This window comes from Pteronotus mesoamericanus, unplaced genomic scaffold (assembly GCF_021234165.1).
Source record: "Pteronotus mesoamericanus isolate MK-2021 breed Mesoamerican mustached bat unplaced genomic scaffold, CSHL_Meso_final scaffold_1186, whole genome shotgun sequence".
Classification (NCBI taxonomy): Eukaryota; Metazoa; Chordata; class Mammalia; order Chiroptera; family Mormoopidae; genus Pteronotus; species Pteronotus mesoamericanus.
Window position 1 is genome coordinate 6,433,061 of NW_026555302.1, and position 14,053 is coordinate 6,447,113.

Here is a 14,053-nt window from a genome sequence, read left to right on the forward strand (position 1 = left end):
AACCTCCAAGAGTCTCAGATTTCTCATTCGTAAAATGGGAATAGTAACAGGAACTACTTCATTGCAAGAGCAGCTGAGATAACAGCACAGTGCCTGAAACACAGTAGTTGCTCATGATTACCAGTGATTAAAGCTCACAACCCTCAAAGCACATCTACCATATGAGTTGTCTAATTGTTCTGAACAAAATGCTTTCTGGAAGAATTCTTGAACCATAGCTGAGAGGTTGCCATACCGGGCCCCTTTTTTGTCCCTCAAAGGTGCTATCTCCAGGGACACAGCATACCATTGTATGAAAAATATTATCTTACCGGTTCCTTGCAAAATGCCCAGCAAAAGAAAATACACCCCAGTCTGGTGTAAAGTGCACAGAATCCGTGACTCTGCTCTGTCCCGGCTGTGTGATCACAGGAAATCTTGAAAACGCTCAGACTTTTCTCGTGTACAAAATGGGAGTAATAATACCGTCTTCGACAATATCGAGATAGTGCATAAATAGCTTTTAGTGTGTATCCCGATACAGAGTAAGACCTAAAGGAGTTGTGCAACATTGTCATAGTCAGATCATGTATATGAGCACCTTTACTGTACGTCGAGGATGAGATTTATAAATCACGTTATCAAAATCAAGTAAAAGTACACAGAGGAAAGGTGCCAGGATTGTGCACCTCAGGTTCTATCGTGAATCCTAAAAACCTACCTGTCTTCTTAAGAAACAAGCGACTCCTCCCCCTGGATACTGAGAGGCGGGTCGAGACCCAGTCCGCTCAGAGCCCGGCCTCCAGGGTCCAGTGACGCGCGCTAAGGCCCCGCCCACGAGGGGCGGAGCAGGCCCTGGTCACGTGAGCGCGGGTGCGGAAGTGGTGCAGCAGGCAGCGCTGGTGGTTGGCCCAGGCCGTGGGTCCCGGGGGCGGGGTCAGGCCGGTCGACCCGCCTGAGGAGCCGGGGGAGGAGGCTGCAGCGGGGGCCGGCACCGGACTCAGGGATCCGATCTGCGGTCCCACAGAGTGCTGGACCAGCGGCGGTCCCTAGCCCCCGGCCTGCGCACACGCCCACTGCTCTGGGCCACCCGGGGCCGAGGTGCCGGCGGCTGCGGGAGGTGGGTGGAGGCAGGATCCGAGGGCGCGGGCGCCCTGTGCACTGAGCAAGCGGGAGGCGGCCGGGGGCCGGGACGCCATGTCCATGGAGGACCCCTTCTTTGTGGTGAAAGGGTGAGTGTCGCCGAGGGCTCCACTGGAGGTGGTGGTGGTGACGCTGTCTGCCCCGCACCTCACTGCTCTGCTTGCTGGAGGGGGAGGGGAAGAGTGGGGACGGCTTAGCCTCCAGGGCCGTGAACAAGCGTCCAGAGATCTGACCTACCTGGACTGGGAAATCCGTGCCCCCCGACCAAGCCCCTGGGGCGGGGGTCCTCTTTGGCCTGTGCGCTGGTGAGTAACTTGTGTGGGGGTCGGGTTCAGCAGCTCTGCAGGTGGGGAGGGACAGACGGGTCCAGCTCAAACTGGGGCTCTAGTGGAGCACGGGGCCCTACTTCGAAGGAGGGAAAACAGCATCTGGGCAGGAAAAGGGAAATGGCCCTCCTGAGCTTTGTAGTTGGCTTTGACGGGGGTGAGCTCCCATTGTCCATTGAGATCGGAGCGCTGGCCCGCAGACTGGTGGGACCACAACCAGCCCGGAGGTGTCCCAGCAGCTTTGCGGGCTGGGAGGCGGGGGCGGTGTGGGCCTGGGAGGCTGGGGAGCAGGGCTCCGGAAGACAGCTCAGTTCAGTGGGGGAGTTTTTACTGAGTAATGGGACAGGAGGAAAACAGTCGTTCATGCTCAGTGATGATGTTGGAAGGAAAACAAAATGAAATCAGCCAAACAAAACTTTCCTCAGCTTTCTGTTAGCACCGGGATTTTCCCACAGCGCTAAAGGAAATGAGTGCTTTCTTTTCAACTCCCTGATTTCACCCCGGCTATTTGACAGGTTTGCCCACTTGTTTTCCCTTTGGGCTGTCCTGACTCTATCTTTAATAGCTGGATTGTTTGGAGATAGAATCTTGAATTGCACTTTGTCATTGTATCAGCTTCGTAGCCATTAAACAAATGCAAGAAAGATGGATTCTCATGTTGTTAACAACTTGTCAGCTTTATGTTTTAAATGTCAGACAACCCTGAGGACTACAAAGTTCCCAGAAGATCAGTACTAATAGCCGTAGAGTCAGTGTCCCTTTGCTTGCAACTGGTTGCTGCTAGCTTCCTTCTTCTGCAGTGGTGGAAGGTGACCTGGTGCCTGGGTGTTTTTTTAAGGGTTCTTAGAAAATTTAAATGGTGCTTTCGGTGAAATACTTTATTATCCATGATACAGTAAAATACATTTATACACTTCTTAACAGTTCCCTAGAAAGGTTTTTCTCACCTTAATTTAGATAAGAAAATGTTAAGTTTGTAGGTTTTTGTTTGTTTTTAGCAAAATGTGGCTCTTTACCTAGAAAATGTGTTACTAGAAGGTTTGATTTAGGGATTAATTTTTAAATGTTGAAGCTTTGTTTTCCTCCTGAACGAAAGTTCTTCGTGCTTAGATTGCAAAGGTTCTCTCTGGCAGTGGAGACCAGAGAGAGTCAGACACTTTGTCTTGATTTTTAATGAAATTTATGAAAATATTAAAAAGCTTTGCCATCTTGACATTTTATTTTTTCCTGAGAGTATCCAATACAGCCTCCCAGTGTTTGCTAACTGATTAGATTTAACTGCTTTATTGTATATTGGCTTGGAGTCTTCAGTTGATTTTGACATCATTTTATTGTCCCTAATGTGTCTGAAGGAAATGACTCTCTCAATATCTTCTGCTGTGCAAAGGAAAAGTCAGCCACATGGGTGTCTCCAGTTTTTATATGTGATGGAGTATTTGAGAAGCCATGAATCTCTGTTTATTAAAAGTATTGAAAATGCATCACCACAGCGTGGAAAAATTAAAGACGCTGATAGTCTATGCTGAGAAACTGACCTCAAAACTTAAGTAGAAATGACAGGTGTTAAATGATTACGTGCTGAAGTGAATGCTGCAGAAGATAAGTGCCCCAGGAGTTTGAAGAAAGATGACTCATTAGGGACGGTTATGATTGGAAAAGCTTTCAGAGGTAGTATTAAGTCTTGGATAGGTTTGAAGATGGGTGGAATTTATATAATTTAGGTCTGTCTCATCTGGACTTTTATCAAAGACTTTCTAATTGGTCTTCCTGCCCCCAGCCTCCTTCTTTCATGTGCCACTGGCTGTATGGGATCAGTGCTATCCAGAATATTATACAATGTGAGCCACATATGCCATTTTTCATCGCCTAGTAGCCACATTAAAAAGTAAAAAGAAACAGGCGAAATGAATTTACTATCATCTTCAACCTAACAGGTCCTAAATATTTCAACGTGTGATCAATCAATAATGATTATTAATGAGGCATTTTACTTTTTTTGTACTAAGCCTTCAAAATCTGGTGCGTATTTTACACTTAGAGCACATCTCAATTTGGATGCTAAATTTCCATCAGAAATACTTATCTATTTTTAGAGTTTATTAAATTTAGAATTGAGAAAGTAGATTCACATACCCAAATTGTTCTAAGCGTACTTAAAAAGTTTCCAGTAACTGAATTCTGCATTAGTTTCTCCATTTAAGTTAATTGAAATGAAAATGCTAGTCCCTCAGGCACACTAGTGCGTCTCAAGCATGCGGTAGTGACATGCGGCTTCCATACTGGGCAGAGCCCAAGCAAGGGTTCTCCGCTTAATGCCACTTAGTGGCTGCCTGCTGCCTGCAGAATAAGCCCAAACACTTCGTGATCCAGCCTTCCTCCTCCTTCCTCTTGCTCTGCCTGCCTCCTTGCAGAGGTCCAGCCATACCTGACCTGCACAGGGACATGGCCACGGCATCAGATGCGCCTACTCCACGTGGCCCTGTCTGCGCCTGATTCCCCCACTCGGCTTTCAAGACCCAGTGCTAGCATCTGCACTGTCTCCAGGAAGCACGTCCCTTGGCACCAGTGACACATTATTGCACCTCTTCCTCTGTCTTTCTTTATTAGATTATGAGCTCTGAAGGCTGGGACTGTTTAGTTTTCCTGTATTTCCAGCCCAGCACCTTGGACATGTAGCCTAAGTGGTGAATGCACGCTCTGTGGCGGCGGCAGCGGTTAGTCATGGGTGGGCGTGCCCGCAGCAGAGGCCCTGTGATGGATGAGCCGTGTTTGTTTAGGAGGCAGCAAGTCAGACGTCCCAGGCAGAGTTGGAAGTTTATTTGGGGAAGTAATAATAGTAATGGCTAACATTTAAAGGATGCAACTCCTATGCCAGGCGTTGTGTGCTCAGTAAGCATTTTCACCTTATAATAGCAGCTCCAAGATGTGGGCATCGGCCACGTTTTAGAGACAGAGGAGCTGAAGGAGCACAGGGGGTTACGATACTTGCCCCGGGTTACACAGCTAGTAAGTGGTAGACCCAGGATTCCAATTGGAACTGCCTCATTCTCCTCATACTGTTCACACTTCACGTACAGGGTAGAATAGTGTCAGAGAGTGTCTCATCTTAAGGCCACCGAAGATTTTTAAAGCAGAGAGATAACATGAAATTAGGGTTTTAAGAATGTTGATTTGGTAGCAGTGTTAGATACATTAGTGTGAGGAAAGGAGACCAGTTAGAAAGTTGTCACGCAGTGATGAATGCCTGGGTGTTTGTGGCTCATTTTCAACACTGTTGAAGTCTTGTCCAGAGCACAGAGGAGAAAAGCCCACGACTAGGGGCGTGGGGTGCCTCACCCAGAGCTGACATTCACCGTGGCTACAGGCCGTGGAGTAGTTCACGCTCCACGCCTGACCCTCCTGGCCCTGCCCGCTGCCTCTGGCCGGCCTGTGTCCTCTCCCCTCTCCCGTCAGCACAGCTTCTCTGGTGGGTCCTCTGTGTGTTCTCTCCGGGTGACGGTCCCTGTTCCCGGTGCCACAGGGGCTCCCTGTGTGTCTGTGCGCGTCCTGCACCGGGCACGCTAATGCAGCTCTCTCCTGAGTGCTTTTCTCTTTTCTACTAATTACTCCATACGCCTGCCTCCACATGGATTTTCTCCTTTTTCTTCTCTCTCCCCCTGCCCGTAAAGGCCTGACTGGTCCATCCTCCACATAGCCCTCGTCACCCCTGACTCCACACTCTCCTTCGTCCCTGTCTCCACTTGGTCATCGGGTCCTATTGGTGCCATCGCTAGGCTGTCTCTACCACTCTGCTTCTGGTTCCTCTACCCTGGTTCCTCTACCCATGTCCTCTCCCACCACAGTTTTATTTCTAGGATCTCAGCTGTGAATCTGTTAAAATAATGGCATAAGTAGGCAGATGAGCAAAGACGGTGTGTGTTGTGTTGTATTTTCCCCTCAACAGCTCATATCTGTATATAGAACCTCTTAAACTATGAGCTCCTTGTAGGCAAGCACTGTGCATCTGGTTCACAGTGCTTAGAAAACCCTGTTTATTGGGATGGGCACTGTGAGAAAAGTTAATCCTTGTTTGCAGAGGAAGTTTAGTCCAGTGCAGTTGAATGTAAGTCAGGTCTCATTTCCTACTTTTTAAAAATCAGAATCAGATGTTTCATTGTAAAAACAACTTCGCAAACATTGGTTATAAAAGTATTGGCTCCTGAAATTGTAGTCTAGTCTGGAGAACACTGTGCAGAGTGCAAAGGGAGTAGAGGAAAGACAATGTGCATTGTGTGTGACATTTTGGAATAGAGCTGAGATGCCATTGAGTTTGAAAAAAGGAAAAACCCCAATTGGGAATGTTGGTCAAGGACACTTCAGTGACGCAAGTAGGGTCTCAATCTGGGCTTTAAAGGAAATGTCTGCTTGTCTTTTTTCAGAGGTGTAAGGACTCTCCCGGGCTGGGGAAGTGCACACAAAAGTCTAGAGCCAGGACTGAGAAAAGGGAGGGAGGAAAGACCACCTGCTAACTGAAACTGAGTTTGTTTTAGTGAGAAATCAGGTTGGATATTAAAGTCAGCCAGTTTGGGGGAAGAGGAGGCATGGAATACCCTGCTGAGGGGTTTAAATTTAATCTGTTTCCTACCATAAATTCTTAATCGGGAGGCAGTTGTCACTAACAGTCGCTCTTCCCTTGCCTATGGACAACAACTTTTCAAGGCTCAAACCCAGGTCTTCTGAGTCCACAGAGAAAATCCACTTCCCTGGGGCCTGGCAAAGACGGAATGGAATAGGTCTCAACAGTGAAAGGTGCCCCGTACTTAGAGTCAGAAGAACTTGCGGCGAGCAGCCAAGAGGGCTGAGCCTCAGTTCTCCTGCTTGCTCAATGAGTGCAGACTAGGTATCTTGAAAGTTCCTTCCAGATCTAAAATCCAGTAATTGGGCTAAAGTAGAGGTTGTGCAAGGCGAGAAGAGGAAGAGTCAAAGATGATGCTTGTCTAGACAAGTTTTGAATCTTGGAAAATAGTGGCACTATTTACTAAAATGGGGAAGTTAGAGAAGGAAGCAGATTTTTAACCTGTTTGATCTTTTTGTTTGAATACGTGCCTTTTTTGTAGGGAGGACATGGTTTGTTTGGTTTGAAGCAAATGGAATGATCCTATAGGCAGCTACAATTTTCAGAGTTAATCCTGGGTGAGCGGTTAGGGGAGTCATCAGCTCAAAGGGATCTTCTGAGCCTGTGAGTGTGGACGATCACCTCCCTAGAAGCTATAAAAACACTGCAGAGGGAGAAGCGTGGGGGCTGCAGGAGAAGCGTGGGGACCGAGGGAGGAAGGGCAGAGAGAAACCTGTTAGAAACTGGAGGAGCACAACATCGTAACACCAAAGGAAGTGAGGGTTTCAAGAAAATAGATAGGAAGGCTGTGGTGGCAAATACACTGAAAATGAAGATGTGTTCAAGTCACTCACGACTTCGACCTGCAGTCGTTGGTGGCAGTAGTGCCATCCCAGGGGAGCTGGGGAAGCAGCAGCAGGTTGAGGTCAAAATTGCATGTAACTGTAGGTAACTCAGTAAAGACAACTTTTTTTTTTTTAAAACATATAAGAGTAATTGCAACATTACTATTTACCCACCTAGGGGTGGGATTTTTGGGTCATACTGTAAATGTACGCTTAATTTTGAGAAATAGCCAAACTGTTTTCTAAAGTGACTGTACCATTTTGCATTCCCACCAGTAACACACACAAGGTCCAGGTTCTCTACCACCTGGTCAGCGCTTGGCATTGTCAGTGTTGGTTTTTGTTTTCTTTTTTAAGCTATTCTATTATAAGTATGTAGTGGTATCTCCTGGTGGGTTTAATTTGCATTTTCCTGGTGACTAATGATTTTGAACATCTTTTCATGTGCTTAGTTGTCATCTCTGTCTTCTCTGGAGAAGTGACTATTCAAATATTTTGACCTTTTGAAAATTGAGCTTGTTTTCTTGTTAAGTTTTGAGAGTTTTAAAAATGTATTCTAGATATGTCATTAATCAGATGTGTAATTTGCAAGTTTTCCCCCTGCCTTAGTACACATTTTTGTGTTCTGTGTGACAAAATGAGAGAATGAATACAATGCTTTTGCTGTCTTGTGAAATAAGCTGGCTGTGTCCAGGAAAAGCTGAAACAGCTAGTTTTCCCCCACACAGAATCTCATCTTTACTTGAAGTGACTTACAAACTGGTTATCGAGACTTGCATATGTTCTCAAGTCTCAAAATTATCTAAGAAATACTTGAGATACTATTTTTAAAATGAATGGGGCAAACCTGTCACTTCATGGAAAACACCTGATAGTATTTTTGCTGATGTTAAAATTAGAGCCCCCTCCCTTTAAAATAGAATTTGGAAAGCTTCTATCAGCTATTGGTATCTCACAAATTCCCAATACTTAAGTTCTTTTGGTGAGATTGGTGGTGATATTATATGATTTTGGATATTGTGTAATGAATTGAGTCAGCATTTGAAAGGTCTGTGATACTCAGTAAAGTAATACTTTCTAAATGACCAGTATGTGATGTTACAAAATCCTACATGGGTAAAAGGTCTATTCAATATACAAGATGGAGCAATAGGTTGTCATGTATGATAGTTCAAAAAGTCTTTGATATAGTTTCAGGTTCCACATTGCAACCTTTGAGAACTACCATATGCCATGTTTTGGTCTACAATTATCTGCAAAACTTACTAAAATAGTCCTTCTTTTCCCAACTATATATCTATGTGAGTCTGAATTTTCATTATATACTCAAACCAAAATGTATGTCAACAGACTGAACATAAAAGCAGACATGAGAATTCAGCTGTCTTTTGCTAAACCAGATATTAAGGATATTTGAAAAAATAAAAATACTAAAAAGTACCATTCTTCTTGCTAATCTTTTTGAAGGTAGTTTTTATAAAAATGTGTTAACATGTAAGTTCATTGTAATTTTTAATTAATAGATATTTTTAAATGTCTGTTTGAATTTCTATATCAATTTAAGTTCTTTGGAGTCTTCAGTAATTTTGAAAAGTAGAAAGGAGTCCTCAAAAACAAATAAACAAACAAACAAACAAACAAAAAAGAGTTTAGATTGCTACTTAAGGAAATCTGATTCCAGCATTATAGTTGTGTACCGGTGGTGGAGAATGTGGTATGTCCTAGCCAGGGTTTCTTAGGTTTGAGGTTCCTGGTTCTCAAAAAGGAATGTATATTTACTTTACAGAATTGATGAATTTTATATTCTTTTGAGATATTGTTATAGATCCCTCTTTAACTGTCTTCATTATCATACATGATATTCCACACTTACAAATAAACCAAGTGTCTTGCATTATGGGAATATGTGTACCTCTTTGTCTACCGCATCAGCCAGAAACCTTAATAAAGAATAAAGATAGTGGATTTACATCTCACTGCCTTAGGCCTTCCCCTGTTTGTATCAAATTGAGTTTCTCATTAGCACTGAGTGTGAAGGCTGACATGAGAGGAACAAGGAGAGGACTTGCCCAGCATGTAAACTGCATATGAACATACCTTGCTAGACGCACTGTGGACCATGAAGCTCAGTGACTTACTCAGCCTGGGCCCAGTGGCTATATGGAGTCTCTATTTTAACACTCAGCCTTTTCTGCTCTCATCAGTATTCCAGACGAAATATTGTCAGACACTTTTCTTCATTTTTGTTAGTGCTTTCTCTTCTGGTACTTGAAATGTCAGCGGGAACAGGATGCATGCAAATTCTGTTTTAAAGTGACAGACAACAAACACCCTGATTGAACACACAGAAGAACTGGGTAAGAAATCATAGAAGAATCAAAACAGATCTCTCAGTCTGGGAGCAGTGAAGTTATTATCTCTGTACACAAGAGACCATATGCTTATAAAATGACTCCTTTTTCTGGCTTTTATATGTGGTAGCATTAGAGTATAACATTTAAATGGTGGATATTGGCCCAATGGTGGGGGAAAAGTTTTTAAAACCTTGTGACAATATCTAATCTGAAAGAATACTAGACCATAGCACTTATGACCTAGTCCTGCCTCTAACCCAGAAACACCAATCTGCTCAACAGCATTGCTGAGTCCAGGGAAGTGCAGGCATCTAAAGCTAATAATGTTGGGAAATTATCTGATGAGATTGGGGTTTTAAAGATGTCCCAAATAAAAATACTTACCCTCTAAAAGATTAGCTGAGTAAAGAGGAACCCTTTCTCCACTCTTTTTAACCTCCCCCCGCCACCCGAAGAGAAAAGCTGTATTAGGACTTTTCCATCTAATGTAAATTACTATCCCACCAAATGGCAGCATGTGGGAATGTTAATGGCCCTTTAGTTAATTTGTTGGATTACTTCGAATACCGCTTTTAGCATAGTCTGTTTGGAGCATAATTAAATTTTTGTCTTTTCAGACAAACTTGATTATTACAGCTGCTCAAATAATGGCTATTTTATTCTGGATCTCAGCTGAGAACATAATACTTAGACTGTTACTTTAAAATTTTGAACTTTGATATTTGCCCATGAAGAGCCTTCTGTAAAGATTTTAATACACTTTTGGGAATGGTGGTTGCTGCTGAGGACGGTGTGTGACCATACATGTTCACTTATGCCATGCACAAGCTTGCTCATGGAACTTGTCATCTGTGATTCCTCTCCTTCCCCCGGGTGATTACAGAGAGGTGCAGAAAGCCGTCAACACTGCCCAGGGATTGTTTCAGAGATGGACCGAGCTCCTCCAGGACCCGTCCACGGCCACCAGGGAGGAAATCGACTGGACCACCAACGAGCTGAGAAACAACCTCCGGAGCATTGAGTGGGACCTAGAGGACCTTGATGAAACCATCAATATCCTTGTTGGTGCTGTCTATGCCATTTGGGGCAAGAGGCAGAGGAACAAGTTTCCATCTGGCTGTTTCAGGCACATAGATCAGGCATTTTCTCTTACAATCTACTGATGTTGTTCTTATTTGGACCATGACCCGCTTAAAATAATTGCCCAGTAGCTAAGGAAGAGTAGCCAAATTCTTCTATGGTGCATGGCAAACCCCATGACATGGAGCAGCTAGCGTAGTGGTGATGCGCTCGGAGCCTGGAGTCGGATTGCGTGTTCAAGCGCCCTGTGCGTCAGTGTTCATTCCAGTAGAAAGTCAGGATAACACTAGGACCTAGTTCACAGGGTTGTTGAAAGTTTAACAGGTTAAGAGCTTAGAACAATGCCCGACACAGTGAGTTTCTGTAAAAGTGTTAGTAGTTGGTGCTACATAAAGGTACGTAAAGATGAGTGTTACACATTTGGAATTCGAGATCAAAAAAATCCTTCTGTAGACTGGCATTTTCCTGTTCTAGAAGTGATGTGACAATGCCAGTGTCCATTGGAGAGGTGTCTTTTTTCATGAAACAGCATTTAGTAAAAGCAGACCTATTGTATTATGCTAAGCAATGCTGTGGATGTGAAATAAGTCCACCAATCTGACTGATAAACCAGAGAACTGTAAAAGCTGAAATGACATTGCCTTTTCTACTGGAAAAATCCCATTTAATCAGAACTTTGGATTGAAGACTTGCCAGTTGCATGTTCTGATGTTTTATTTTGTTTATTTTTCTAAATGTGATAAAACATCAAATAAATCAGACCTGTCAGGATCACTGCCTAGTCAGCACAGGTTCATACACAGGTGAGGTGTGAAATGCATCATTTCTATTAATTGTAATGAGCCAGGGCACCTTCTAAATTATTAAAAAACAAGTGTGTTTTCTAAAATGAATGGAACAAAATGTGTGAGGGGGTGGGATCAAAAGCACAGTTACAGTAAGATACGTATTCCCGTGAGATAGGAGGGAAGGAAAAAAAGATTCGGGGAGATACAGAAATTGTGAGAGAAAGAGGACAAAAGTTTTAATAAAATATTCAGTTATTGAGTGTACCACATGCTGGACATTTCGTTAGTTGCTGAGATTGGATTAATAAGCAAGACAGTGTACCAGCCCTCATGGAACTTACAGTGAGGGGTGGGGGGGGGCCCGGGGGGTCAGACACTACGCAGCTTACAGCACAGAGGTACATTGCAGACAGAGGGAACAGCCCCGAGAGCTGTGTGGGAGTGTCTGGCATGGGGAGGCAGGACCAGGCTGGGGCGAGGAGACCAGGGGAAGCTGAAGAGGCCACCATCTCTCTGGATTAAGAAGCAGGGTTAGCTTCTTGACATAAGTGGAATGGTTTGCAATGGCAAATGAAAAAGGCTTGCAAAAGCTCTCATGCGAAAGGTGATCTGGGGGTCAAAAAATAGAAACAAAGTGCTGGCAGGCACCTGAAGAGCCCCTCGGCCCGAGGCTCCTCACCTGGCAGGCAGCTCTGCCTAGGGACACAAGGGTCCCCCACTGCTGTGGGCAGAGGCAGTTTGAGACTGATTAGTGTCAAGGTGACTGTCTTCAGGGACGTGAGACCAGACCGCATTGCTTTCCTGTGAAAAATTCTGCGGTTTAAAATGGTAGGGCTTTGTTAGGCTTTTGATGAGGACATGGCTTTACCTTGACTCTTTGACCCACGCATAGTGGAAGCAAATCCTAGAAAATTCAATCTCGACGCAACCGAATTGAGCATAAGAAAATCCTTCATCACAAGTACTCGGCAAGTTGTCAGGGTAAGGAATGTGACCTTATCGTTCTATTTGTGTAAAAGTAGCTAAACTTCTCAGAATGCTTTTCCTTAATTGCAAACTATTACATCCACTCTGAAACCACCTTTTCATGTGAATTAAATGCCAGTTTCTGACATGAAATTTCTCTAGTTGAAAAAAAGAAACCTGCCTTTAGTATTATCGGGCCTATTTCTTAGAGCGGAAACGAGAGTCGACTGCTGGCTTTGGGAAGTTTTACTTCAGTTGTTTCTAGTCGTCCCTATCTCCCATTCCTCCAAACCAGTTTAGTTATCTTTTTCCTCTTCATTTCTTAACAGTACTTTGTTTCTGGGCCAAAGGAAGAATTGCTATTGTAGAAACCATTTGGCTTCTTGATGGATTTGTAATCACTTTGCATTGTGAAGAGTGACTCTTCTGGGTTTGGATGGCGGCCTCTCGCCATCTGAATTTCAGCTTCTGGAACTCTTGCCACCCATGTTACTGACATTTCCATGTACGCCTGCTTGACAGGCTTTCGGGAGTCATCCAGAGCAAGTGGGCATCTCAGAGAGCAAAACCAATGCAAGCAGACAGATATTTAGTCTCAGGTTATTTAGAAAATAATCTATTGTTTAAAAACCTAAGCAAAAATATCGCTTAAGTAAAATCTTGTATCATTAAGATATGTTTGTATTCTGAAAGTGTACGGCTAAGCCGTTTGATTAGCATAACTAGATGTAAGACAACCAGCTGTCTTTAACATATGTACTAGAAAGCAGCTTCCTTGAATAAAAAAACTTGGGACCATATCAGTGCTAACATATGGCTTTTTAAGAATCATCTTAGGCAGGAACCTTGGTATATGTTTGCCAGAGACTTTATACCATGTGATTTCCTTTAGAAATTATTTCAAATGGTAGGCTATCACCGAACTTTAAATATTCTTGTTTCTAGTTTTAGTCATTAGCTGCCTTTCTGTATACATATATCTAAATTGTTTATAAATAAACATTTCAATTGGGTAACCTTTAAATTAAAAAAGTAAACTTTTTGGACCTCTGGTGCCCCCATCTATATAATGAGCATTTGGATTAGACATCCTTAATTTCTAGCCAGTTCAGAAAGCTATTCTAATAAGGAAGCCCCATTGTTCAGTGATGTGTTTTTTTAGTAAGGTAAACAATTCCCCCATTTATTTTATAATATAGTTTGCTATTTTATTTTTTGTAATAAATTTTCTGAAGAACACTTCCATAGATGTTGGCATTTAAAATGTTGTCTTGCTGTGAAGAATAGATTTTTTTAAGAACTTTTTTTTAAAAGTTTATTTTATTCAAGAGAGAAGGGAAGGAAGAGAAAGAGAGGAACATTGGTGTGCGAGAGAAACATCAATTTGTTGCATTCTGCACATACCTTGACTGGGGATCAAATCTGCAACCCAGGCACATGCCCTGACTGGGAATCATACTAATGACCTCTCGGTTATGGGACGGTACTCCAACCAACTAAGCCACACCTGCCAGGGCGAAGCATGTATTTCCGGACCTTATTCATTAGACTTGTTCTTTCTGCAAGGTTGTACTTGTAAATTTTGCAAATTGAAATTCAGAAGTTAATAAGTTGAATGTTAAGTTAGTTGGTAGAATTGGAGTAGACTCCAAAGTTTGTTTTTCTAATATCAGAAACTTTGTGTAAAATGTAGTCTTTGAAAGAAGGGTTCTAAATCAAATCCATACATCATAATGTTGCTTTTGGAGCTGAGATCTAAACCATACTCAGCTATATATGATCCAGCTGAGTACTTTAGTGGTTTTAATTATTCTTGTTTTAATGTAAGTAAAGCCTGACTGAAGTCCTGTAGAAGAGGAGGAATCAACGCAGTCATTACTCGGACTTCCCCACAGTAGCAAATACAAAAGCCGTGGTGCTGTCTGGTCCACCGTTCACTTGTCATGGATCTCGGAAGAAGTTTCTAAAAGCCTAACAC

The 14,053-nt window shown here is 43.2% G+C and overlaps 1 protein-coding gene across 2 annotated transcripts in view; it reads left to right on the top strand.

Annotated features, from left to right (window-relative positions):
* The first annotated feature begins 1,003 nt into the window (after positions 1 to 1,003).
* The window catches only part of STX6 (syntaxin 6), a 29,270-nt gene continuing 16,220 nt past the window's right edge, over positions 1,004 to 14,053 (top strand). The window contains exons 1-3 of one of the 2 annotated variants that reach the window (XM_054587693.1): positions 1,004 to 1,211; positions 10,125 to 10,360; positions 13,971 to 13,990. In XM_054587693.1, the coding sequence (XP_054443668.1) occupies positions 1,177 to 1,211; positions 10,125 to 10,360; positions 13,971 to 13,990 (291 nt within the window). In that variant the 5' untranslated portion in view covers positions 1,004 to 1,176. Of the gene's footprint in view, positions 1,212 to 10,124; positions 10,361 to 11,995; positions 12,091 to 13,970; positions 13,991 to 14,053 lie in introns of both variants that reach the window. The other variant, XM_054587692.1, reaches the window with a different exon arrangement.